Genomic DNA, 26,691 nt, shown 5'->3' with positions numbered 1-26,691 from the left:
CCTTTCTCAGTAAAGACAATCTCGTTTTTCAAAGGAACACCCTAATGCCTTTTCTTAGAGAGTTGTCATTAAAGGCTACTGCCTGGATATCAATAACCAAGAAGCGAAAAGTCACATCTTCGATGAGATGCAGCCAAGGTGACCTAGAGTCCTGATGGCTTTGCTGGCTTTCAAACCCCCTGAGGTCTACCCCAGCCCTGCCAGGGATTCGCTGTGTGTGAAAGAGGCAAAAGGCAAGCTGTTCTTCTTGGGCTGGGGTCCCTCTTCCCGTTACAGATGAAGGGCATTGCCGCCGCTCTCATCCCAGTAACCATAGTAACAAGGGACCACATGACAGGTTTCTGATCCCCATCAGAAAATGTCTGCTATTAAATGTTCTTCATCCTTCCCCTCACCCCCACTCTGGATCCTGCTACATGGCACTGAGGTCTCCCAGGGGGAGCAGCTCAGACATGGGTGCGCTGGAATGACAGCATTAATTAAAACTCTTATTCCCCCAGAACGTTTTGCATTGCCAGGCCCGGGAGCCAAGAAAACCTCCCAGGGAAGCTCTTATGAGAGACAAAGCCAAGGCTACCACCAGGGACTGAGGTGCTTTGGCTTCACAGTTGGCTGCAAATAGAGGTCAGTAGAAAAATGTGCCTGGCATACAGCAGGCACAAAATAAATACTTGGAAGAGTCTATTTAGTTAAATGAAGCTATTTAGCGAATGGGATTCCTTCCAAGTCACTGGAAGTCTTGCATAAGATGATCATGTGAGCCCTGGCTGGCGTAGCTCAGTGGATTGAGCGCGGGCTGTGAACCAAAGCATCGCAGGTTTGATTCCCAGTCAGGGTACATGCCTGAGTTGCAGGCCACAGCCCCCAGCAACCGCACATTGATGTTTCTCTCTCTCTCTGTTTCTTCCTCCCTTCCCTCTCTTAAAAAAAAAATGATCATGTGAGTCATTCACCCTTTCAGCAGTTACTGAGTGCCTGCTGTATGTACCCATGAGTGGCTCTAAAGATACTTACTGACTGAAACCCCGGTCCCTGGGAGCTGCTGGGGCTCAAGGGCACGTTGGGAGGTATGCAGAGGGGAGTCTGAAGGGATTGGAAGGGACCATGTCACAAAGGGCTCTGGATCTAACTGGAGGTTCTCGAGTTTACCTCTGGGGAATCTCTGAAGGCTTTTACGCACATGAGTGACAGCATCATCTTTGCATTTCAGAAACATCATTTTTAGATGTCCTGCAGGAAAAAGATCAGAGGAAGACTATTGCTTTGACCAAAGAAATGATGTTCTACAACTTTTGAACACAGGCCGCAAGAGAACAGGCAGCTTCTGCTTTCTTCCTCTTGGAACCGGCTGCCAGGCTGTGAGGCGCTCCAGCCACGCGGGAGAACCAAAGTGCACTGGACGACAGCCCACCTGCGCTCCTGGAGGCATGTGGTCACCACATGGGATGCCATTGTGGACATTCCGGCCGAGGAGACCACAGTCCCAGAGGACAACGCGCTGAGCAGGAGAACCACCCAGCTGAGCCAAGTCAGCCCATAAAATTACGAGAAGAGATAAAATACAGTGGACTCTTGAACAACGTGAGTTTGAACTGCGAGGGTACACTTATATGTGTATTTTTTCAATAAATGTATTTCCTCTTATTTATGATTTTCTTAGTAACATTTTATTTCCTTTAGCTTACTTCATTGTAAGAATGTAGTATATAATACATGTATTAGGCTGGCCAAAAAGTTCATTTGTTTTTCTCTGTATGAGGGCTCTCATAGTGCTTAGATGTCTTTAACTTCATTCAAAACAATTTGGTTAGATTGCATTGTGACAGCTGTCATATCAGTATGCATTTATTTTTTATTTTTTATTTTTTTAGTTATATTTTATTCATTATGCTATACTATACTGATATAATTTTTTCCTCTTTGCCCCCCTCCACCCAGCACCCCTCACTCCCTTACACAATTCCCCCACCCTTGTTCATATCCATGGGTCATGCATGTAAGTTCTTTGGCTACTTCCTTTCATATACTGTACTTTACATCCCCTTGGCTATTCTGTAACTACCTATTTGTACTTCTTAATACTCTGACCTCTCACCCATTCTCCCATACCCACCCTCCAATCTCTTTATCTTTAACCTTGGGCATTTTAATTATGTGTCTTGGAATGGCCCTCTTTGCATCCATCTTGTTTGGGATTCTCTGTGCTTCCTCATTTGCAGGTCTATTTCCTTCACCAAATTAGGGAAGTTTTCTTTCATTATTTTTTCAAATAGTTTTCCAATGTCTTGTTCTTTCTCTTCTCTTTCTGGCACCCCTATGAAGTGAATGTTGTATTGCTTGAAGTGGTTCCACAGGCTGCTTACACTATCCTTTTTTTTTTAATTCTCTTTTCTTCTTGTTCTGATTGGTTGTTTTTTTGCTTCCTTTTGTTCTAAATCATTGAGTTGATTCTTGGCTTCATCTGCTCTACTGTTGTTTCCTTATAAATTGTTCTTTATTTCAATTAGCGAACACTTCATTTCTGACTGGATCTTTTTTATGCTGTTGAGGTACTCACTAAGTTCCTTGAGCATCCTTATAACCAGTGTTTTGAACTCTGCACCTGATACACTGCTTATCTCCATTTGGTTTAGTTCTTTTTCTAGACTTTTGATCTGATCATGTTTCTTTGTCTCCTCATTTTGGCAGCCTCCCCATGTTTGTTTCAATGCATTAGGTGGAGCTGCTCTGACTCCATGTGTTGGTAGTGTGGGCTAATGCAGTGGGAGTCCTGGAGGATCTAGTGGCACAGCCTTCGCTATCACCAGGTTGGGTCCTTGAGGTGCACCCTTCATGTGGGCTGAGTACACCCTCTTCTTGTAGTTGAGCCTCGGTTGCTGTTGGCAGATCAATGGGAGAAATTTACACAGGCCAGTCAGCTGCAAGGATTGGCTGTGACAACTGACTACCAACCTCCACCCTCCATGGAGGATCAGCTGTGCAGGGGCAGGGTGGTGGTGCTCCGACATGGTCTGTAACTGTCCACGGGGTGTACTAGCCCCTGGAGTTTCTCGGTTGGTACAGGCCAAGATCAGGGCCCACCTGTGTTTTGGCCAGGACCACCCTGAATTATAAAGCAATCTGAGATGGCTGCTACTTGGGCCGGGCTTGGCGATTGCCAGGTATTGCCATCAGTGTGCATTTAAAAAACTTATCAAGATTGGTGAATTTTTGCACAGCCAATTTAAAATTGAAGATGAAAGAAATTACACATTTTAAGGTACTATGCTTTATTATTTCAAGAAAGGTAAAAATACAAATGAAATACAAAAAAAATTCCTGCCATGGATGGAGAAGTTGCTGTAACTGATCAAACATATCAAAAGTGGTTTGCGAAGTTTCTTGGTGCTATTGACGTTTTGGGGAAAGAGTTCTTTGCTGTGGGGCTGTCTTATGCACTGGAAGATGTTTAGCAGCTCCCCTGGCGTCTACTCACTAGGAGCCAATAGCAGGAGATAGCCGACACACTGAAAATATCCTAATCAACAAAAGTGACTGGTAAAAATGAAAAGTGTGTTTTATTTTACAGAAAAAAACTGAACAGACTTCTTGGCTAACCCAATAACATACAAAATATGTGTTAATTGATGGTTTGTGTGAATGGTAAGGCTTCTAGTCATCAGTAGACTATTAGTAAATAGTTAAGTTTTGGGGGAGTCAAAGTCATATAAGGATTTTTAACTGCGCGGTGAGGGGGGGTGTCAGGGGCGGTGGTGGACACCCCTGACCTTGGCAGTGGTTTATTAGGCAGGGATGGACAACTGAGACACTGGGGAGTACCAGGCGGTGGTCACTCAGGCAGCTCAGAAGACAAGGCCTGGGAGAGCTGTCACAGATTTGGGAGTCCTCCGCTGTGTGGGAATGGGAAGTCCTGTTGTGGACAGAGTTGCTTTCTTGCGCATGCCCCGCATGCCTAGAGTACTGCCTGCTCCCTACAAATGCCGAATTACACACCCCACATAATGGAAACAGCCAACATCGCTGCTGTCTGATCCGGGACCGTCCTCACGTCTGGAATTCTAATGTCCCTTCTGCGCTGGCCTTTTTTATTCCGCCCCACTCCCTCTCCAGTCAAGGGCGGACTCCCGGCCGCTGCATTTGGTACTCTTTATCCCTCAAAGGCAGGTCCTTTCTCCAAGAGTCAGGTGTGGACTGGAACCTGCAAACCTGAATTTGGGTTCAGGATGACTGGACTTTTCCAGCTGCCTCACATCCCCTCTCAGCCTCAGGTTCCTCCTCAGTAAAGGGGCGTGAGAACACCCGCAGATCAGGGTAGGTCGTAGAACTAACGGGTCAGGGCTGAAGGAGAGGCAGGTGTAAACGAAATCCCTGCAACCACCTCGACCAGGACACGGTGCAGCCTCAACCCCACACACCAAACCAGGTCCCTCTGCCCTGCCACCTGCCTCTGGCCTGAGCAAACACCTGGCAAGTTCAAGTCTGGGAGACGGGAAAACTCCAGCTTTGTGTGCTTGTGTTTGAAAAGCTCCTTGGGGGAACAAACATTATTCCCTCCTCTGCCAGGGAGTGTGATTAAAGGGAGACATAACAGTCTGATAAAGTGACTCCTAGGTATCTGGAAGGAGCCGAAGACAGGGGTTCGAGCCCAGGGTTTCTTCCTACAACAGTGCGACTCCCTGCTCTTCTCGGGCACAAGTGCCCTCAGACATAAAGCCCGAGGAAAGGCCTGAGACAATCCCCAGGCTCCAGTCGCTTGAAAGGCTCGGGCTCCTGCTGGGGTGGGGGGTCCGGTCACGTGCTGTCGGGAAGGGGTGGTCGTTGGCGCGGGGCTGAGTGCAGGCCACTCGCCGCTCGGTCCGGCCCCCTGCTCTGACGTCCTCGCAGCGCCCTCCCTCCCCGCCCCTCCAGCGGCGGGAGAGCTGCTGGCGCGCCGGAGCTCGGAGCTGCGTGGCGGTGGCGGCGCGGAGGGCCCGGTCCTGGTAGGTGCTCGGCGGCTGGACGAGCCCCGCGAGAGGTGCGGGCACCATGGTGCTGTCGGTGCCGGTGATCGCGCTGGGCGCCACGCTGGGCACGGCCACCAGCATCCTCGCGCTGTGCGGGGTCACCTGCCTGTGTCGGCACATGCACCCCAAGAAGGGGTTGCTGCAGCGGGACCGGGACCCCGACCCGGAGAAGGCGAGACCCGGCGTACTCCAGCCCGCCCAACAGGTGAGCGGGGCGGCGCCGCGGCCTCCCCGGGAGCGGTGGGGGGACATGGGGTGAAGCTCTCGTGGTTCTGCACAGCAGCGGGGGGCGGCGGTGGTAGAGGACCTCACGGAGGGGCCCGGAAAAACTGGGCGGGCTGGGGGAGGGGGCTGTAATTAGGCGTTGGGAGACTTTGGACACCGGAGAGGAACGAGGACCGCGAGGGCTAAGGGGAGGGCGCGGGAGAAAATGGGAAAGGGACTTGGGGAGGAATTAGGGCTGGGAGTGGAAGGAGCGGGGCTGGGAGTGGAAGGAGCGGGGCTGGGAGCCGAGCCTGCGGGGCTGGGAGGAGTGAGGGGAGGAAGGCCGGGGTGGGGGTGAGAATGGGAGTCCGGCATTCCGAGGCCGACCTGGAAGGGGGCTGTGAGGAATGGGAAGGGGATTGGGAGGAGGAGGAGGGGAGACGGGGAGGAAAGGTGGAGAATGAGAAGCTTGCAGAACCGGGGGGAGGAGGAAGGGGACAGTGAAAGGGAAGGGAAGGTGGGGGGAGGAGGGGTCATGGGCTGGTGTACGGGAGCACGGACAAAGCGGACCAGGGGACGTCCACCGAGAACCAGAGGGCAGGGGTACTGTAGCCGGGAGCGAAGAAGGGCAGCTGCACGGGGAGCGCTGGGGGCCGGCGAGGCAGGCAAATTGGGGGAGGAATGAAGATTCCGGCCCCTCCCAGCAGCCTGCAGCCAGGGGGCTTGCGGTGGCCTCCCCAAGCTCAGCTCCGAAGAGGCCCCTGGAGACGGGAGGGCTTTCAGCCTATGCATTGGCTCATCTGCAGAGCCCCTGTGGGCAGGAAATGGGTGGTGCCCCCATTGAACAGGGCAGCTGAAGGGGTTGGAAGGAGCTGCCTGCAGAGGCCGTGAACTCCAGATGCATTTTCAAGGTGGGGAGAGCAAAATGTCCTCTGGGGAACCAGAGGGGAAGAGGCTGGCTGGAGTGTCTGAGGAAGGCTGCCCACGCCCCCCACCCCAAGGGCCATGACTTAAGGACTTGGCAGGGCCCTCTGGATCCCTGATAGAGGTTAGAGTCCTGGGAACAGCACCGACATGCTATGATTCCACCTTCCTGTTTCAATTATTCAAAAGCTCCGGGACCCAGTTGCGTGGGCCTGTCAGTCACTGTACAGTGGAGTAGCAGGAAATGGCTGCTGCCCTTGAGGCACTGACAATCCAAGAGAAGTGACATTGACACTGGCGGGGATAGAAGCCAGCTGGGCCCCTGGATGTGGGACCTGGCATCTTCTGGGAGTGGGAATAGTGGGCTCCCTGCTGGGGTGGGGGGTAGGGGGTGGGGGGGGGTTGATGTGACCTTCTCCAGAAGTTGTGACCAGCTGCCTCTCGACCTCTGTCCAGCCCGGTGCACTTAAGGGACAGCCATTCTTTTGCCTGTGCAAGTGGTGGCTCTTCGGGCTCTATCCCCTCCCCTTCCCAGAGGGAACCACTGGGGAAGGTGTTGGTGTGGATGACGCCCAGGATCCTTTCCAACTCTTCCTCTTATTGATAACCCACACAACGGCCAAAAATCCGTTAAAAACAAACAGATCGTTCTTCTACCAACGTAAAATCCTCCACAGCTTCTCACCGAGTGTGGAACAAGTCCTCGCAAAACAAACCCTTACGGAGCACCTACTGTGCACCAGGCTCTGTTCTAAGTACTTTATACTTCAAGCTTTTAGCACCTCAATGAAGGACATAGATGTGGCTCCCAACTTAGAGATGAGGAAGCGAAGGCTCAGAGGGCAAGTGACTTCCCCAAGGTCACGCAGCTAGAGAAGTCTCGGAGCTGGATCCTAGCCAACCTGGTCTGATTCTGGAGTCTGTGCTATTAGCATTCCAGTCCACTCCCTCAGCTTGGTCTGGCGGCCTCCTCTCCAGCCAAACCCTCGCCAGTTCCTCCTTTCACTGGCAGCCTCGGCCTCCCTGGGTTTTTTATCCTTCTTAAAGACACCAGTCCCTCCCATTTTCCTCCAGCTTTTCACACAGATGGCTCCTTCTTTTTATCTTTTAGGTCTCTTTCCATCTAAATTTTACCATCTCAGGGAAGGCATCTTCTGCCACATGTAACAAAGCACTCCTCCCCCATTACCCTATTCCATATGTCCCTTCCAAATTCTCTTCCAGCACTGGTGACAATGGGACGTGCTCTGTCATATCTGCTTACTTGTGTATTTATTTCCAGCACCCACTCGGCACCTGGAACCCACTAGGTGCCCAGTAGGAAATCGTTGACAAATAAAGGCATCCCAGCGTCCGGTCCTGTGGGACCATTGTCTGAGTGACTTCTTCACAAGTGCATGCGTACACCTGGCCTTCTCGACCCAGTGCTAGCTCAGCAGAAGCACAATAAGTGTTTGCGGACACATGACACCCATCCATCCGCATTCCCTCACCTGGTTCCCTCAGTGGCAAGGATTTGGGCAACCTGGGGCTGAATCTTCAGGTGTGAATTCGGGGAGGCTGAGAGTTCAGTGTCGGTTCGCCTGCCATTGTGCTCTGGCAGATTCGGCCATGACCCAGATAGATTAAACAGAGAAAAGGCAACACGCTTGACCTTTCAAAGAAAGTAAGGGAGGTGACGTTAGGGGTGGCAGGTGACAGCAGGGTGGCGGACATGGCACATGTTGACAAGGAGGGGGGAGTTGGGGAAGGCTCTCGGGAGATGTTCTGTGAAGAGAGGGCATGGGGGCTAGGAAGAGGGTTCCAGATTCCTGATGCCGCTGAGAACTGGGGTGTCTGTAGCATGCAGAGTAACAACGGCCCACGTCTCCATAAGCCGGCGGCTGGGCTTGCCAGAAAATTTCCTGGGGTTTGCAGGCCATGCCTGGGAACCTGATTTCTGGCCCTGAATGGTTGGATGAAGTTGAAATTTGTAGTGATTTTTGGAAAGAATTGGAGGTTTTCCCAGGGTATCTTAACCTGAGGCCCATAGACCCTCCTCCCTCCAAAGGGTCTGCAGGTAGAATTAAAAGAGCTCATGGTCTTGGAGAAGAAAACTTGCATTGTTATTTTCACGAAGCAGGAATATCAACCATATATCACAGGGGTACTAACAATACCTGCGACTCTGTCCCCGAGGGAGATCACAGACAGTCCCGCAGCTGCTACAGACACCTCACAGTATCATTTGTGCTCCTCTCCTCTTCCAAGTCACAGTCCTTGTTAGATCTCCTGCTAGACCCTATTGTCTAGCGAATGAATAAGGAGGCGCGTGATAACTGTTTCACAAACTGATGTTATCAGGTGTTCCCCTGGAGTCTCATACCTTTTATTTTTGGCTTTTTCAAACATTCGGAGGAAGCGTCCACAGGCTTCTCCAGGCAGGTGACAGTATCCATGGAACAAAAAAGGCCCAGAATTCTCTGCTCGGTGGGAGGTGGGAGACGCCGGAAGTCCTCGGTCATGCATCGCTTTCCACGCCTTCGGCCAGCTTCAACAGTTCTTTGCTTTTCTGATTCTGGACCCTTTATTCTGCCTCCTCAGGCAGTCCTTCACGCTCACCCACGTGCAGTCTGTCAGAGACACAAGGAGTTCGGTCTCACTCCGACACCCACTCGCGGTCTGGCAGGATCACCTGGGAACTCCCTCACTGCTGTCAGCCCAGCTTTTCAAGCGCGGTTGTTAGACAGGGATGTGACGGGTCAGCTTCAGCAAAGAGACAAAGCAGGGGAAGAACAGTGTGTGTGTGTGTGTGTGTGTGTGAGAGAGAGAGAGAGAGAGAGAGAGAGAGTGAGAGAGAGCATCCTCCCTTTCTGAATCTGTCAGTGAGAGGCAGCCAGACGCTTTGGTCCCTTCTCCCCGACTTTCCTTTTCATGCTTGCCTGCACCCACTGAATTTCTGGGCGCCTTCAGAGGACACTCTCCTTTCGGCTCACCTAGATCATTCAAGAGCGAGCAGGGAGAGCTGCCCTTTCCCCACGGCTCATTACACCAGCCTCCCATCGCTTCCCAGGAGTTTGGGCCGTTTTCAGAAAGTGTTCATGTTGGCGTCTGATATTTCTCCCAGCACAGTGCTTAACCTTATTGTACACTTAAGTGAATCTTTCCAAATGTGCCTCAGAGGTCCCCAGGGTGACACTGGTGCTGTCACACTGAAGCCGACATGGGGTCGAAGGCTTTATTCAGCTGCGTGTCCCCTTAGCCGTGGTGCCACGCCTCTTCTATCAGCCCGCACTGCCCTTACTGCCACACTGAAACCCCACCCTCCTTCAGCAGAGTGGAGAAGACCAGAGTGGCTTTTGCAAGAATGCTGTGTTAGTCCATTTGGGCTGCTGAAACCAAAGACCGCAGACTGGGTGGCTTATAAGCACCAGAAACCAATCTCTCACAGTTCTGGAGGCCAGGAGGTGCAAGGTTGTAGCTCCTGTAGGGTCAGTATTGGGTGACATCCTGCTCTCTGGACTTTACGCTGTAACCTCACGGGGTGGAAGGGACAATGGAGCTCTCGTGGGCTGTCTCTGTGAGGGCACTAATCCCATTCATGAGGGCCCCACCCTCATGACCTAATCACCCCCTAAAGGCCCTGCCTCCTAATGCCATCACGTGGAGGGTAGGTTTCAACACATGAATGTTGGAGGGGTGCAAACATTCAGACTGTGGCAAACACTAACGGGTTGATTCTAGGTTCTCATGGAATAAAATAAGTGCTGAATGTGTATTAAACAACATGCTAGGTATAGTGGGGCCTTTCCCCACCCCCAAATTGGGGAGTGTGCAGTTGCAGGGGGCAGGGAGGGGACTTCTGGGCTTTTGTTCATAAGCTCCGCCTGCTGGTTACACAGGTGTGTTTCCTTTGTGGACGAAAATCCATCCAGCTCCACATTTATGATTTGTGTGCTTTCCTTGAGGGACTTGGACTTCAGTGAAATTTTTGTTACAGTTTATCATATTGTGACATCATGTTTGTGAACACTGCTTTAGTATCAGCTAACCTTTTTACTACCAGGAGGACTTTTGGACGGTAATCTGGAGACGTGGCCCTCCTTTTGTGGTCAGTCATACACCGCCTCCCTGGCCCGGTCTGCTTTCTGCGGCTACTCCCACGGCCACCTCCTCCTTGGCATGGGGCCTCAAGACCATCAGCGTGGCCCCGTCAAACCTCCTGTCTGTTCCTTTCTTCCTTAGACAGCTGGAGCGACATTCAGATCACTGGTCTGAACTCGTCCTCGTCAGAGTGAGGATGCATCGGAGCCCAGATGCTGCATTTCATTAGCTTATAATTTCATTCATTAAAGGATAATGAGCATTAAAGGTTAATGCCAGGCACTGGGATACGGCAATGAAAAGACAGGCATGTGCTCTTTCTGATAAGTTGGGAGACAAGGAAGCCAGCAGTTGCCAGGAAGCGTGTTGCAGTGCTACCACGATGGGGGGATTGGGGGGCAGGAGAGCCCTTCCGATGGGCCTCCCACCTTCAGCCCAAAGTAGAACTTTCTCTGGTTCTGGTTGGCTGCTCTGCCGAGGTCTCCCTTGTACCTCAGTCGTCACGGGAGGCTCCATGAATTACTCACACCGCTCCTGGCCCTGATTTGACTCTGGGCTGCTGTAAGGTCTGACCTTCGTGGATTCTTACCCTTTAAAAGGACTCATTGCCCAGCTGACCTCCTGGTCGGTAGTCTCCTGTTCATATAAACAAATGAACAGAAAATGGATCCCATTTCCATAGAGTAATAAATAACAGTGATAGTATAGCTAACAGTGACTGAATTCTTTCTATCTGCCAGGCACTGTTCTGAGCCCTTTACCTATACTAATTTTATCCTCATGTGCTTTAGAAACCTTTCTTAAAGCTTTGGCTTGCTTTGCTGCCTCTTATGTGCACCAGAGTTCAAGCACTGGGTGTAACCCAGGACCCTCCAGAGAGACTTACACAGTAGACATGTTTGGGCTGGTTGCTTGGCAACATGGAAGCCAGTATGAATTTTGTATCGAGACATTAGCATAGATTATTTCAGGGAGATGAGCACGCACCTGCTGGAAACACTAGGCTCTTGGAAACACTCACAGTTAGGCCCCTACGTCTGGGTCCATCAATCCCTCTCCAGTGGCGGGACCCGGACCTGGCACACCCCCGCCCCTCCCGAGTTTCGCCTCTGGTACAGCACGTGGGTAATCCGGGTCAGGGCTCTTCTCTTCATGGGACTGATGGTTCACTAGCACTTTTTGCTAACTCCAGCAGAGAACATGGCTGCATCCTTGGAAATGCCTAGATACTCAGATTCTGACCCGAGGTGCCATCCAGTACCTGTGGTGCAGAAAGCAATAGTGAAGCTGTCGGACCGTGATGGAAGACACACCTGAGAGAGAAACCAGAGGGGGGTTAAGATAACACCAGAAGGGAAGGAAGAGGCGAGGAGGGAGGGGAAGCAGCAGACTGAGAAGACAGAGGAAACAAGCAAAGGGCAACTGACCATCCAGGGTCTGAGACCAGCAGGAAAGGTCACGGTCAACAGACACGACCCCTGCACTGGCCACGCTATTTGACCCACGATCTCCCAATCACCCGTAACAGTCTATCCCCCGCGTCCACCGCAGTGGAACTGTGTTCACGACCTCCAGCGCTTATTTCCTGCTAACAAGCCTCAGGAAACCCTGCTTGGGGGATGGACAATAGCTTCATAGAGACAGGTTTTAAGAACTAAGGGATTCTCTGTGTTTCTGTCATGATCAACATGCGTGTTCATTCAAAGGGCCTCCATAGCCAATTCCATAAGAAATGATGTGTATAGATTTGCCTGGCCTGGGTGGCGCAGTTGGTTGGAATGTCATCCAAAAAAACAAAAGGTCACAGGCTCAATTTCCCATCAGGGCATGTACCTAGGCTGTGGGTTTGGTCCCCAGTCAGGGCGCCCACAAGAGGCAACCAATCAATGCTTCTCTCACATCAACATTTCTCTGCCTCTTCTCCCTTCTCTAAAATCAATGAGCATGTCCTTGGGCAAGGATTAAAAGAAAAGAAATAATGTTTTTAGATCTCTAAAGGAAAACAGATGAAAAAGGTCAATATATTTCTCCCTCCCCCTTCTACCCTCAGGTATGTTTATTGGGTATGCTCATTTACAAACCTCTGGAGTATCGGGGCAGCCAGAGTTAGTAGAAGAACACAGAAAATGCAACTGTGTGATGGTGGGAAGTGACCTGGGGGGGGGAATTCTGGTGCTATGAGAGTAAGGTGGACTCCCTGGCTGGTGTGGCTCCGTGGGTTGAGTGCTGGTCTGCTAACTGAAAGGTCACTGGTTCGATTCCCAGTCAGGGCACCTGCCTGTGTCGTGGGCCACTTCCCCAGTTGGGAACGTGTGAGAGGCAACCAGTCGATGTATCTCTCATCTCTCTCAACACGTCAATATTTTTTCTCTTCCTCTTTTTCTTCCTCCTTTCACCCTCTTTAAAAATAAATAAATAAAATCTTTTAGAAAGACAAAACAAACAACCAAAAAACTAGATGGAACTGACCCAAGGAGGAGGTCAGGGAGGGCCTTCCTGGAGAGAGTGACAGCCGAGCTGACCGCTGGAACCGGAGGGAAAGTTAACCGGGTCCGTGGGATGGAGTGTGAGGGACTCCAGAGAGGAATGAGTCTGTGCAAAGGTCCTGTGGCACGACAAAGCCCAGCACTTAGGAGTGTCTCGGGAGAGGCCAGTGTGCCTGCAGAGCAGACAGCGAGGGGAAGCCGGTGTATGGTGAGGCTGAGGAGGTGGGCAGGGACCCGTGCAAGCGGGGCGTTGTAGACCATGGGCAAGTTCACTGATCAAATGTTTATTAATGCCTATGTGACGGATATTAATACTTCAGGCGCATCACAAGAAGGCAGGATTCTTAGGGAAAGATAATAATGTTGGGGAAAATAGAAGGCGACAGGAAAAACCGAAGACCAAATAAGAGATGGATTGGCTTCATAAAGGAAGCCCTAAGACACAAGTCTGCAGGAGCTGAGCGGGGCTGTCGAGGACAGGACAGTGTGGCCATCACTCATGCATCGGGTCACCAGGAGTGAGAGCCGGCTCACGGCGCATACCATGCACACACGAGGGACACTGACCTACGTGCCGATAATATTAAAGTTACTGCAATTTTCAAAGCTTTTTTTTTAAAACGGAGGTAAAACACATAAAATTGACTATTTTAAAGTGTACAAGTCAGTGACACCGAGTGCATCCACACTGTGGTGCACTTGCCATCTCCATTGAGGTCTGAAACGTTTCTGTCGCCCCCGAAGACCCCTCCGTGCACACCAGGCAGGCACTCTGTCCCCTGCCCTCCCCCAGCCCCAGCCGCCGCCAATCCGTTTTCTGTCCGCTGCGTTTGCCAACTCCAGACATTTCATATTATTGCAGTTATAAAATATGTAACCTTTTGCATCTGGCTTTTTTCACGTAGCATGCTTTCAAGGTTCATCCATGTTGTAGTAGGTATTAACAGTTTCTTTTTATAGCTGAATGATACCCATTGTATGTACTGACTCCATTTTGCTTATCCATTCATTCGCTGATGGACCCTTGGGCTGACTGGACCTGTTGGTTATCTCGGATAGTGCTGCTGTGTGTATTCCCACCCACGTATTTGTTTACCTGTTTTTAGTTCTTTCAAACAGATGCCTGGGAGCGCACTAGCTGGGTCCCAAGGTGAGTCTGCGTTTAACCCTTTGAGGGGCTGCCAGGCTGCACCGCGCTGCATTCCCACCCGCAGTCGGGGAGGGTTCAGTTCCTCCCTGTCCTTGCGGGAGGGTTCAGTTCCTCCCCGTCCTTGCCAGAGGTGGTTGTTTTCTTTTTCCTTTTCATGAAGCCTTCCTATTGGACGTGAAATGGTATCTCATTGTGGTATTTTCTAAGCTTCTAATTTAAAAAATTCCTCTCATTTTTAAAAAATATTCATTGGCACCTGGAAAGTTTTTACCCACCATCTGCTCTCTGTGTTGACTGCCCATTACCGGGAGTCCACGCGGGCCCACCTCCCTGTCCACGCGTCTCAGAAGGGGAGGGGAGGGGAGTGTGCGGCCGTCCTGGCTCCCCTGTTCTCCTAGCGGATTTGCACCTGCTGCTCCATCCTTTAAATATGATGTGTGTTGTCACCGTCACCTTCCCCGCTTTGTTCTCCCTAAGCTTAGCCTCTGGTGAGTCCCCATCTGCCTCACCCAGATACCCAGGGGCCCTACAAACCCGGGTGCAATTGAGGTGATATTTACTATCCCTTCAGTATTATTTCCTCCTGGGCTGACCTTACCGGGTCGGTGAGATTCTGGGAGGAGCCCTGACCCCCCACAGTGTCCGGTCTCTGCACACACACTCAAACCTTCTGACTAAGGCGTTCCCTCCTTATGTGCTCGTTAAGTGAAAGGTATTTTAATTGATTTATATAATTAAAAATTCCCAGGAAATTTTCACGTGGCATATTGGGGTGTTCAGTGATATACAGTGATATTTTGGGAAGCTGACTGGGGTTTGGGGGTGGACTTGGAGTGCATTATAGTTGTTCCCATTTAAAATACTAGAGTACAAGTGACTGCTCTCACTAGCCAGGACATTTCCATGGACAGATGAGCGTCAGATAATGACGGGCAGTTGTGTACATGAATATGAATAAGAAAAAGGGGAGGGACGTCCTACGGGAATTCTGTGAAATTGAGTTTTAGTGCATCAGGCATAGGCCCTGGGGTATTTTGACATAGTTCATTGACTGCCCTGCCTTCCACTTATTCAGCCCAAGACATGCATTTTCCTCCCTAGGAAAATTGAGCTTGGCAGATGGCAAGAGAAGGAGAAATGTTGAATGACAGCAGGAATCGGTGAATGGAATGGATGGATGAATGTGGCGGGGGGCATTCATGGGGTGGGGGGCATTTATGGGGCCACCACCCAGGCTTGCAGCCAGAATAAAAATCCCAAGGACAGAAACGCAGGGGAAGGCACCGAGCTCGCTGAAGAGTCTCTGTGCCTCTCTGTAGTGACAGCAAGGAATCAAGACAAGCTTGGAGGGGTGGCAACTACACTTTCCATCACATCCCCTCCTGTAGAACCTGCCATCCCTTGGCTAACACTGGAGATGGTTTAAAAACTCTTCAGCTGCAAGGCCAGTGAGCTGTTACCCGAAGACCATGTGTGACTTGGAAAAGCATTATAAACCACACAGTCTGGGACTTCCTGCTAAGAATCACCTAATGAGGGAGAGGTAGGTTATTGAGGCAGGGTAGTAAAGACTTTGCTTTTCAAATAGAACGAAGACTAATGATTTGGAGAGGGTGGCATTTGAAGATGGAAATAAGGGCTGGGGAAAGCCATGTGGTCGGGCAACTGGAAGAGTTGGCGGAAAGAGCTGTGTGTGTGGAATAACTTCCGTGAGCTCGAAGCTCAGCTCCCCTCCCTTCTTGCAGTGCGCCCCAACCACCCTCAAATGCGTTCTCATCTCCAGCAAGTCTCTGTGCACAGGAGAAAGGGCAAGGCTGTCAGAGGGACGTGCAGTGAAGGCAGGGATGACACGGCCAAGACGAAACTCCGCAGGGAAACATCGGCACGCTCTGGAGGGCTGTTTGGCACATTCCTCGTGAATGCGTCATCTGATGAACCCGTGTCTCACCACGCAAGTGGGGCGGGTCCTTTAGGTGGCAACATGACTGTCACCCTTTGCATAACAGCCTCCAAATAAAACACGCAGAGACAGAGCCAAAAAGGGAAGGAATGAACGTGAAATTCATAACCACAGCATGGTACACTTGAATTTGATTTTGGATACCTACCAGAATTAGTTCTAGGTAATAACAATCTTGATTTTTTGAGACCACTCAAAAGAGGAAATTGTCTCTTAAAATAAAAATATTCATTTTATGATCAAGCTACTGAGATGCAATCGGAAGCAAATTAGGCTCAGAACCCAATCCTGAATTTGAATTTAGCGCCCCCCCTTCCTAGCTGAGTGATCTTGACCACTGTAAGCCCCACATTTCTCATCAATAAAACAGAGATGATCATAAGATTCTCTAACGTAATGCTAACGTAATGTTAAAGACTACACTTTCAAAGTCACCCAGCACGCTCAGTGCCTGGCTACTAGTCAGAGTGCATTTCAGGTGCCTGTGAGTCACTTGCTTGTCTGTCCTTTGCCAAGGCAATGACTGGGCTCCGTGCTCGCTGTGTTGGAGAAAGGGAACTTGTTAGAAGTATCCTGTACGTGGGAAAGGAAAGGTTTGCATCCGTGTGGGAAGAGGACTGTAAACATTCCACTTCTTGAATATTCATTCATGTAAAACTTACTCCTTGATCACCTACTATGTGCAAGGCATGGAGTTGGCACAAGGACACTGCAGTGACCGGGCACACAACATCCCTGGCTGCTGCAGCTCACGTTCCAGGGGTAGAGGTGTCCTCACACAGTTGTGCAAATGCGTATAAATCTACGACTATGATAGTGTGTCAGGGAGGCAAAAAAAATTGTGGGCATGCACCCGTTATACGTGTATAGTTAATTCTTTGTAACATAGAAATATGCTTATATATTTTATATGTAAATATATTTTATACTAACATATATTTTATACAGATAACTCTACAAATATATTATGTACATCATAAAGCATTCACAAAATGGGCCTTCTAAAACCAATATGATAAAAACTAATTATAAAATAAAATTCTGTTACTTTCTTCCCAAACCCCAAATGGACTGCCTTGCACAGCTCTGTGGCATGCGTTTAATGCTGTTTACTAGGTCAAGGTGTTGGGGTGAGGGCTCCAGATCAACTAGGCACGGGGCATGTGCAAAGGCCCTGTGGGAAGAAGTACCCGTTGGGAGGGCCCGAAAGAAGGCCAGAGTGGGTAGAGCTCAGAGGGTGCAGGAGGGGGTGATGAGAAGAGAGGCAGGCAGACCAGGGCGGGGCCACACCGGGGCCTGGGGGCCACCCCAGGTCCCTGAGTCTTTATCCACAGAGTAGGGAAAGCTACTGAAAGGTCTTAAGCGAGATGTGACAGGGTCAGAGTTGGGTTGTGAAAAGACCCTTTTGGACGTGGGGAGTGTGGTGGTAGGGACACCAGGGGCAGAAGCGGGGAGAGAGAGAGAGACTATGGTGACTTAGGCCACCCTGATGGTGGCAGTGGTTTGGGGAGATATTTGGGAAATAAATCGACTGGCATTGCCTGTGGGACGGGTGTGGGCTTCAGGGACAGCGAGGAGTCAGGGGTGACACCCGAGTTGTTCACTTACCCCGCCAGATGGCGGTAGCCAGGAGTGGAACAGGGAACACTCGGAAAAGATGACATCACAGGTTTCAAGTCACAAGTCAATAAGTGCAGGACTGTCGGAGGCAGGACCTCAGGGTAATGGGGCCCACCCAATGCTGCAGTTGTACCATTGGCATCGGGGAAGGATGGGAGGGAAGGGGCCTGTAGACGCTGAGAAGGTGTGGTCGTCGGGCCAGGGAGTGGAATCAGGAAAGGTGCGAAGTGGAGAACGGGGAGAGAGTGTGGAGGGGTCCTTGGGCCGAAGGCTCTTTTCCGCGGAAGAACAGCTGTGAGGGCTCCGCCAGCCGTGGCCCTGAGCACCCTGAGGACAATGCGCCCACTAGGGGCAAATGCAAGAACCATCTTTTAGTTCTTTCATGAGGCAGGCAGTGGTCAGGGCGCAGGCGAAGTGTTAGAGTGAAGAATTAATCGATGAACTTAAAGTCAGTGTTATTAAGATGAGTCATCAGCTGATAAAGTCAGTGGTCATGTGCCCCATAGTGTTTCTGGAATTCTTTATTGAGGGAAACATGGGACTCTGAAGTAGGAGCTCCTTGGACCTGTAACCTCTGATGGCCACGGGAGGCCCAGGTAGGGTGCTCGCTGCGAGCCCGGCTGTCCCCATGGCTTAGCGTCTGGAAAGTGGGGTGGATGCCACCCATGCATTTTCAGGCCCTGGGCCGAGGCCTGAAATCCAGGCCATGTCCACCATGCACAGACTGTCCCCAGTGGAGTCACCTCAGGGCCCTTGGCCTCTGCAGGAGCAGGGAACCAAGGGTGACTCTGGCTGCTGCCACTGCTGGAAAGAAACCATCTCCTGTGACTCCTAGAGGTGGCCTTTGGGAGGCTGCACTAGTTGCAGCAGTCTATGAAATGGCTATGGGATTACCAAGTAGTTTTAATGATTACGTTGTCATCAGAACAACTACTGTCGCATGATGTGACTTCACATGCTAGGTGAGTGGAGGAGACAGAGCGCCTGGACTGTGGGTTCCAGTTTCTGCATGTGTCTGGCTCACCGTGTGTCGTTGTCATCACTGAGTTGTTGTGGGGACTAAATCAGTCCAGGTAGGGTGGTGCCTTCACATCCAGAGCTACCCCCTAGGTCCTCCTCCCCTCCCCCAACACCCGCCCAAACCTACCCCCATTAGGGGTGTGGAGAGGGCCCAGCTACTCCTGGCCCCCTGCTACTCTCCATTCCTGCTGTTTTCCTGAACTTTCTGCTTCGTGAAACTTCCCACAGTCACCCACTTTGAAGGTGCCACCTGCTCCTCCAAAACCCTTATTGATAGGACAGTCAGTGTTAGCTTATTATAAACCCTTCGCTATTAATCATAAAGGGACGCTCTGTGCGTCAGAGAGAGTATGTACACATTGGCAAAGGTCAGGGCCAACGATAATAAAGCTCACTGTTTGCACAAGGTTTGATGGTTTTAAAACTGCTACTGTCTTCCCAGGTTTGATCCAGCCTCGGGCAGGGGGCTCGGAACATCGTGTAGCTTTTGTACACGCTTGCCAAGCACACACATGTCCTGATTAGAAGGTTCAATTATTGTTCTCCTTTCAAAAAAGCTTGAAATGAGCTGAGGAAAAATATTTAACATTTATAGTAACTTGGAACCAAATATTCTGATATCACTGACCTTCTGTGATCACATTGCATTTTTATGACATTTGTATGCTGTTGAAATGTTGACTCACGGGATGCAGAAGGGAAACCCAGTAGGTTTGCATCCCGTTTAAAAGAAGGAACAGCTACATCTATGGGTGGCGCCTACCGGCTTTGAGTTTGCCAGAATGACAGCTGGGAGGAGAACGTTAGGAGCAGCCCCTTAGGGGCCATCCCTTGAAATCTCCTTGCTGACCGCTCACGAAAGTCACATGGAAGACTCAGTCTGTTGTCCAGCCATTGCTGGGGCGGTAGACATGCAGTGACACTCAGGGATTGTGCTTTATTGCAAATGGAGACCTGAGAAGTGACAATGAAAGTACTTTTTTTTTTGACGCAGCTCTCTCTTATTCCTCCTTCTCTCTACTCACTGCTCCACCCCTAAGACTGTCAAATCTTCCTCAGAGCAGCATCGGGTATTGCTGCTTTCCCCTTTTCATCTCGACATTCTGCTCTCCTGGCCTGGCCCATGGCTTCCTCCCGCCTGGATTACTCCCACCACGTCTCTGGCTGGTCTTCCCACCTCCGCTTCCCTCCACTCCCGTCCCCCCAGTCCCTCCTGCGTGCACCTGCTGGTCGGAACTGCTGAAAACATTGTTCTGCTCGTGTCGTTCTCCTGTTCACAAACTGTCAAGTCTCTGTTGTGAGGCAGAATTCAAAATTGTTTGCTGCGCATTTGAGGCCATCCGTGGCCTGGCCTCACCATTCCTTTGCAAATTCATTTCTCCAAACTCTTCAACCTTTCTCTTCAACTGGTTTGCCGGACTCACAATGTCCCGAGTGCAACCCCTGTACCCATGCTGCTGTCACTCTCTCCATTAGAAGTACCTCCTGCTCTCCTATCCATAGTTATCTCTGAATGTTGGGCTGAACCCCCTCCTCCAGGAAGTCTGCTCTGATCTTATTGATGATGAAGGGCTCCTTCTTAAGTCTTCCGTAGCACACAGTGCAGACATTTGGCCTTTTAAGAATACCTTCTATGCTTATTTATTTTTTATCAGTATGCATCAGGAAGAGCATTGCTTATTAATTCTTATTAATTGGTAGTGGCTTCCTGGAGCCCTAAGCTGGACAGGCTCTCTCGGAGCACAGCAGGAAAGAATGCATTAATCGATTAGTTGTGTCTGGACACAGGGTAGGAAAGTTGTAGCATAAGTACTTCGTATTTCTGGTTGATGGGACGATGCCCATCACTGATGGTAAACTTCCTGAGGGCAGGGCTTTAGTTATATGTCTTCCGTGGTCTGTAGGGTGAGTGGATACATAGCTACCAACAAGTGTGTGCTGATTTCTGAGGGTTTGCTTAATTGGAGGATTTTGATTTGAAACCAAGATATAAGAAGAAATGGAATAAAATAGTCATTGTCCTGTTTTTAAGTCACACTTTTCAACATGGCTGTTTTTTTAAACTGCCAGGTTAGAAATGTATATGCTTTCCAAGTGTCTGCACGTAAGTGAATGTTGCCTTTGTCGATGGTTTCATCAATTAGCCAAGCATCATAGAGTCAAAAAACCTATAGGTGCTCTGGAAGGAGATCCTGAATTCAATGTCAAGGAAACTGGCATATAACCAGATATTTCAGCCTTTAGTACCAAAATGACTTTTCTACGTGACAAACATAGCCCCCACAAATGAGGAACTGAGAAAACACGTTTGAAGTATTCAGATGGACACTGTTGGTTAAGACAGAGATCGGTATTAAACACGTGTGTTTTAATATTGGCAGGGTTATTGAAGATGCAGGGCCGAGGTCTCCCTCAGATGTATGGATTCAGTTTAACAGAAAGACGTGTACGGCCTGAATAAACCAGCCCAGCGGGGCCAGGGGAGCAAGCGGGAAACGTGGACTTTAAACTCTGCCCGGGAGGCTTTGCTGGGAGTCCAGCCCACTGCCAACAGCCCTGCTACGGCAGCTGGAGACGGGAGAATAAGGGTGGGGTGGATGGCGTGGGAGAGCTGCGTCTGAGCCCCAGGTTGCTCTTCAAAGGGGTTTTCTGTGACCTTTATAAAAATTCCAGCTTTGAAACGTGCTCATGACGAGCGTGAATGAGGTTACAACATCATGTTGACGTCTTGCTTGTGTCACAAAGGAAACACATTTTCTGCACGAAGAAGGTCAGGTTCCAAACGGAGAGCAGTAACAAAGCTGAAGCCCAAACGTCCGAGCAGCTCACTAAAAAGACCCAGACAGCTGGACAGGGTAAGAATGGAGTCATCAATCTAAGGACACAATGACTGGGACAGTTCCATTTTCACCTGTTCACGGTCGGTTCCCAGGGACGACGCCCCCAGGGAGCCGAGTGAGGGCTGAGCGGCACTGGCTTTGCCATGAACTTGGGTTCCAAGCCCAGAGCTGTTGTGCGTTAGCTGTGAGACCTTGGATGAGTCTCAGACTTTCTGAAGGTGCTCTAGAGGGGCTCTGGAAGGAGATCCTGAATTCAGCGTCAAGGAAACTGACATATGACCAGGTATTTCAGCCTTTAGTACCAAAATGACTTTTCTACATGATAAACATGGCCCCCACAAATGAGCAACTGAGAAAACACGTTTAAAGTATTCAGTAGACACTGTTGGTTAAGACAGAGATCAATAGTAAACACTGAGCCTTAATTTTCTCCTTGTAAAGGAAACAATTAGGTTATTTTTTATTTATTTACCTGACCAAAAGATGGAGCTTCTGAATCTTCCTTAAAATCTCCTTGCCCAACATGCACCCCACCCCACACCATCCCCAGGCAAAGTTCAGTGTGTTCCCGCACACTCTGTCTTACATTCTGCTGGTCCCCATTGCTGTGGTTATGACGCTAAGCCCCCCGCTGCCCACTCCTCCCCACCCATATAGTGCGTGAGGGCGGGACCAGTGACCACTTTCCGGGCCTCCGTCACAGACAAGGTTCTCAGTGTGTCGAACGATGGCTGAAGGGGTGAATGAATGGACGGCTGGGGTAGGAGGGTGCAGGTGGGACATCGTCCCCCAGCCCCAGCGAGCTTTTCCTTACATCCACCCAAGACCTTAGAGAGATGACAGGTCGGCGAAGTTCTGCTTCCTGGGTCTCATGCAGGCGGGGACGTGCGTGGGCAAGCTGGAGAGCCTGTGGGCCCCACAGTCCCGTGCCTGGGTTCAAATCCCAGGTCCGTCCAGTGAGCTGTGCGACTTCATGTTTACATCCCCTGTGCCTCAGTGTTCTCCTCTATGAAGTGGGATAGCAACAGCCCCTTCCTCAGGAGGCTGTGAGTTCAAATGGAGCCCTGTGGGCAAGAGGGTTACACCCGTATCCAACACATGATTAACGCTAGACAGGATTTTTTCATGCAAATATCAGGCATAAAATCTTTCCTGGCCCTCAGATTCCTAGTGGATACAACTGTTCCTTCCATCCATCCTATTCCCATCTGTCTCTGTCCTGATAGTACTTCTCTCTGAAATTCCCTTTTTGAATGTACTAGATTTTTGCTCCCTACTCCTCTGGCCATGCTCGCTCCATGAGGAAAATGACTGGACAGTGTCATTTCCGTGGGTGACCAGCATCTTAGAGGTTTAATAAACGAGGGAAAAAGGATCGGATAAACGACTACCAACAGAGGAAGGGTCTGCTCTGGGCCCGGCTGTGATTCCCAGCGGTGTCTCATTCCTGCCTGGTTGGGAGAGGCGCACGTACCCGACTGGCAGCAGGGCTAACCCACCAACAAGCACCGACTGGGGGGCCGGAGTGTGGTGGGTCAACCAGAAGTCAGGCCTTTTAGGCTTTAAAATAACTACAGAGGGGAAAGAGACCAGCAGGAGGCAAGTCCCCAGGGAAGGGGATTTGAGAAGGGATTGTGACACAGATTTGTAACAACCAGAAAAGGAGGTGTTGGAAGGGATAACAAAAGATGATGTGGTGGCTGCGTTGCCATAGAGACACTGCTTGGCACCTGGACCTGAAGATAAGATGCTTCTTCAGAGTGAATTTCAACTTTGCAGCTTGAAATATGCTCTCCCCCAGGACCCAACCCTGTGGATGGGCAGATAAGCCGCCAAGAAGTAGAGAGCATGGTCCCGGCAGCTCCCCGGAGCTGGGGACCTACCAGGCAGATGTCTGTGGGGAGCTGGGAGAGAGGACTTGGCTGAGAGATGGGCAGGTTGTGTGTGTGAGCAGCTCACCACGCAAGGGGACATTTCCATGTCTACCCCACCTGTATATCTGGGGCCTCCCTGACACCGGGCATTCCCCTGGGGAGCTCCTTAGACATGCAGGTTCCTCGGGCTCCACCTAAGACCTCTGACTCTAACCCCTTGGGGTGTTGCCTTGGGAATCTGAATTTTACATTTCCCCAGGTGAAACTTATGACGTCAAATGGAACCAGTGCTTCTAAGCCTATTCTTATGTCTGAAGGGCCCTCAGGGGCAAGGTAAGGGGTGGTGGGCCAGGCGGTGGCCCAGGCACCGGTCTAAGTGGTGCCAAAATGTGGGGAGCGGGACAGTATGACTAGAAGTGTGAGGAGGTGGGTAAAGGGGCTGGAGGCGCAGCCGAGTGGGTCAGTGTAGGGCTGTGGAGTGAGTCTGCTCAGGTTCGAATCCAGCCTCTACTGTTTACAAGCCGGCCATGGGTCCTCCTCAGAACTGTGGGGTAGATCACAGTAGCACTTCCTGACGGGGTTATCGTGAGGATTCAGTGAATTTGTATCTGAGCAGTGCAGGGACCCACAAGGGAGAAGAGGCTGGGACTCCAAGTTTAGAGAAAAGCCACCAGACTATTTCTGGACTGCGAGAAGTCAACTTTTACTGTGTTTAGGCACTGAGAGTTGGGGGCTGTTTGCTGCACCGCGTTGGCCTTCCCTACTAATACAAGGCTGCTAACGAGGGGTCTGCTGGCTGCGAGGATTCAAGCAGCGCGCGAGGGTGCTCTGCAGAGGGCCAGGGCGGAGGGAATCAAGTCATCCGGTTGGTTAAGAGCTTCTACAGCTACACACCAAGTTCTCTCTGGAGGAGTTATCTACGTGGTTGGAAGGAAAACCTGGACAGAGGGCTGTTCCCACTCAGACTCCCAGTTCCTAGGAGTTGCTCTTTCCCTGGAGGCTTAAATGAGTTTCTCTCCATGAGCTTACAGCTTGACTTACCGAGTATTGGCCAACACAGGAGAGAGAGTCCTGCTTCCCCACCGGGGGACACTTCGGTGGCACTGGAGTGAGCAGAGGGGCTGTGGAGCCAGAGGGCATCCTGTGAAATATCCCAAGTCACAAAATACTCAAGGGAAACGTTTCATACTAAAATAATCATGTAGAGTCAAGTACAGACAGTCACATGAATTTTAAGGTGGAACTGGAAGTTTCAAGAAAGATTCCCAACGGCTCCCGAAGGCTTCCGGTCCCCTGGAGTGAGCATCCCCGTTTCACAGGGGAAGAGACCGGGGACGCAGAGAGACTAATGGATCAGACCCAAGATCGCGTAAGCAAGCGATTGGACCGCAGCCAAGCTATCTTGTTTTAGAGCTTGAACACAGACGGCCAGGCTGTATGTATTTCACACTCCTTTACACGTTAGTGTGTGCACTTATCAGCATTAGAGCCCACAGAGACAGGGGTCGCGGGTGTCTCTTCCCCGGCCCACTTCCCCTCTGAGGGGCTTCGCTGTGCTCAGCTGCAGCCCCCAGACGCAGTGGCCTGTGGCTGACATGATGTGGACCCTTTATGTCCATCTCTCCGCTCTCCTTCTTTAAAGTTCAAGTATACCGGGCAAAGCCATCTGTCCCCTTTTCAAGCTGAGTCTGGCTCCCCTTCCTGTAACTTCCTGGGTGCTGTGATGCTTGAAGGTGGTTGCCCCAGTGTAAGAACCCAAATCAGTAAGTGATCTTTGGGTGAACAAATTAATCCTATCACAAAAGGGCTCGCCCAACATCTCTGGTAAGGTTAAGTGTTTGTTTACAGATCATTAATTACACAATTAATGTCTTTTTTCACCAACGTAAGCCTCATAGGGAAAGACAGCATCTGTCTTGTCACTGCTGTGTTCCTAACATTTAGCATTGGCCCTGGCCTGTAGCAATGCTCAACAAATATTTGTTCATTAAATGAAACGTCCCCTCCCCCCTACCCCCGATGCCATTTGTCTCAGCCTGGGTCACGGGAAAGCTGTTCTGCGTCAGGAAGAGCTACAAAGGGATCCAGGAGTCGGGGGAGGAGGGAAGGCACACACAGCCACAGGGCATGTTCCCGAGCCCGCCGCCAGTCAGTGTCAAGGGCAACTGCTGGGTCTTGAGGTGTCCTCTTCCAAAAGTCTACCGAAGACACTTTTGGGAGGGGTAGTGAGGAGGAAGGGAAAAGAGTTCAGTGTTTGGCTTCCAGCTTGAAGTGGCCAAGTGTCCCTCCTCCCGCCACCTACCAAGGAGTTTTAACTCTTTACACACCTGGATGGCCCTGGGGTGGACCCAGAGAGTCCCTGTATGCCTCGTAGTATCTCAGCAGCTGCTGAGAAGCCCCAGGATGGGGACATGGACGGGACCATGAGGCTGTACCCTCTCGAAGCTGGCTGGAGTCCACGCGGAGCTGGCCATGGTGGGGAAGGGAAAGCAGTCCAAGCCCCAGAGACAGAGGGCTCACGGTGAGTCCAAGGAGGCACGTTGGAGGGTCTGAGGCACCAGCTGAGAGCGTTTCTCCCGTCTCTGCACCTGCAGTACTGAGCACAGCTGGACATGTCCTGATTATTGAATGCCTGGAAACCTTCCCTGACCTGTCCTGCATGTATGTTTCCAGGCCCTCTCCCCTGGGCTCATGGGACACTTAGAGAGAGAGTCCCCACTTCCAAATCCTGCTGCCACTGCACACCATGTAAGGCTCGAGCACAGGCCCAGCCCCAGGGGTCTGCTCCCCGCTGGCCCCTTCCTCCAGGAGCTCTTTCTGTCCACCTCTGCTCCTTCCCCGGGCTCCCTCCCTCCACTCCCAAACCCTTTTTCTGCTTCCTGGGTACTGAAGTTTAAGCTATTTACCTGGAAGCATAGATGCATCTGACTTGTGTGGTAGAACCAGTGCTCTGAAATGCAATAAAGTTGCACAAGAGAATGTAATCAGCTGCTGCTCTTGAAGAGGCTCACGTAGCAGTCATCAGACTGCTCTCAGCCCGGTTGAGGGCTATCCATCACCCTCCACTAAAGGCTGTCGTTGATGCACGGGGTCTTGCCAAGGCAGGGCAAGGATAGACAGCAAATGGGGATGCCTTCGGCTGGAGGCAGAGAGGTTTGGGGTTGGGAGAGGGTGGTGCCTGACCACCCTAGGCAGAATTTCTCTACAGCAGGGTCACGATCTCTCACAGTAATTGTTAAAAATGCAGTGCATCCGTTTGGGGTGCCCTTGGCTGCAAGTCCCCCAAACCCCAATTCAAACCAGCTTGAACAATAAGAATAATACTGCTCTTGTAACTTGAAGAGTAGAGGTAGGAGAGATTTCGGGCCTGGTTGAGTCATTGGCTTAATGACACTGTCATCAGGGACACAGCTTCCTTCTGTCCCTCCACCCTGCTGTCTACACCCTCAGCTTTGTCCTAAGACTGACTCATTTTTGCAGTCAGAAGGTGGAGCCACATGCTTCCTGTCCAGCAGAGGAGAAAAATC

General features: G+C 50.8%; 1 protein-coding gene across 2 annotated transcripts in view; it reads left to right on the top strand.

Annotated features, from left to right (window-relative positions):
- Positions 1-4,935: 4,935 nt before the first annotated feature.
- SYT13 (synaptotagmin 13) overlaps positions 4,936-26,691 on the top strand; it is a 37,961-nt gene continuing 16,205 nt past the window's right edge. The window contains exon 1 of one of the 2 annotated variants that reach the window (XM_045825826.1): positions 4,936-4,979. Coding sequence is in view for 1 of the 2 variants with exons in the window: in XM_045825825.1 (XP_045681781.1) it covers positions 5,026-5,208 (183 nt within the window). In the remaining variant the exon portion in view is untranslated. Of the gene's footprint in view, positions 5,209-26,691 lie in introns of both variants that reach the window. The other variant, XM_045825825.1, reaches the window with a different exon arrangement.

Source organism: Phyllostomus hastatus, unplaced genomic scaffold (genome assembly GCF_019186645.2).
Source record: "Phyllostomus hastatus isolate PE091 unplaced genomic scaffold, TTU_PhHast_1.1 phas_scaffold_585, whole genome shotgun sequence".
In the NCBI taxonomy this organism is placed as follows: Eukaryota; Metazoa; Chordata; class Mammalia; order Chiroptera; family Phyllostomidae; genus Phyllostomus; species Phyllostomus hastatus.
This window is presented reverse-complemented; position numbering and strand designations above follow the sequence as displayed.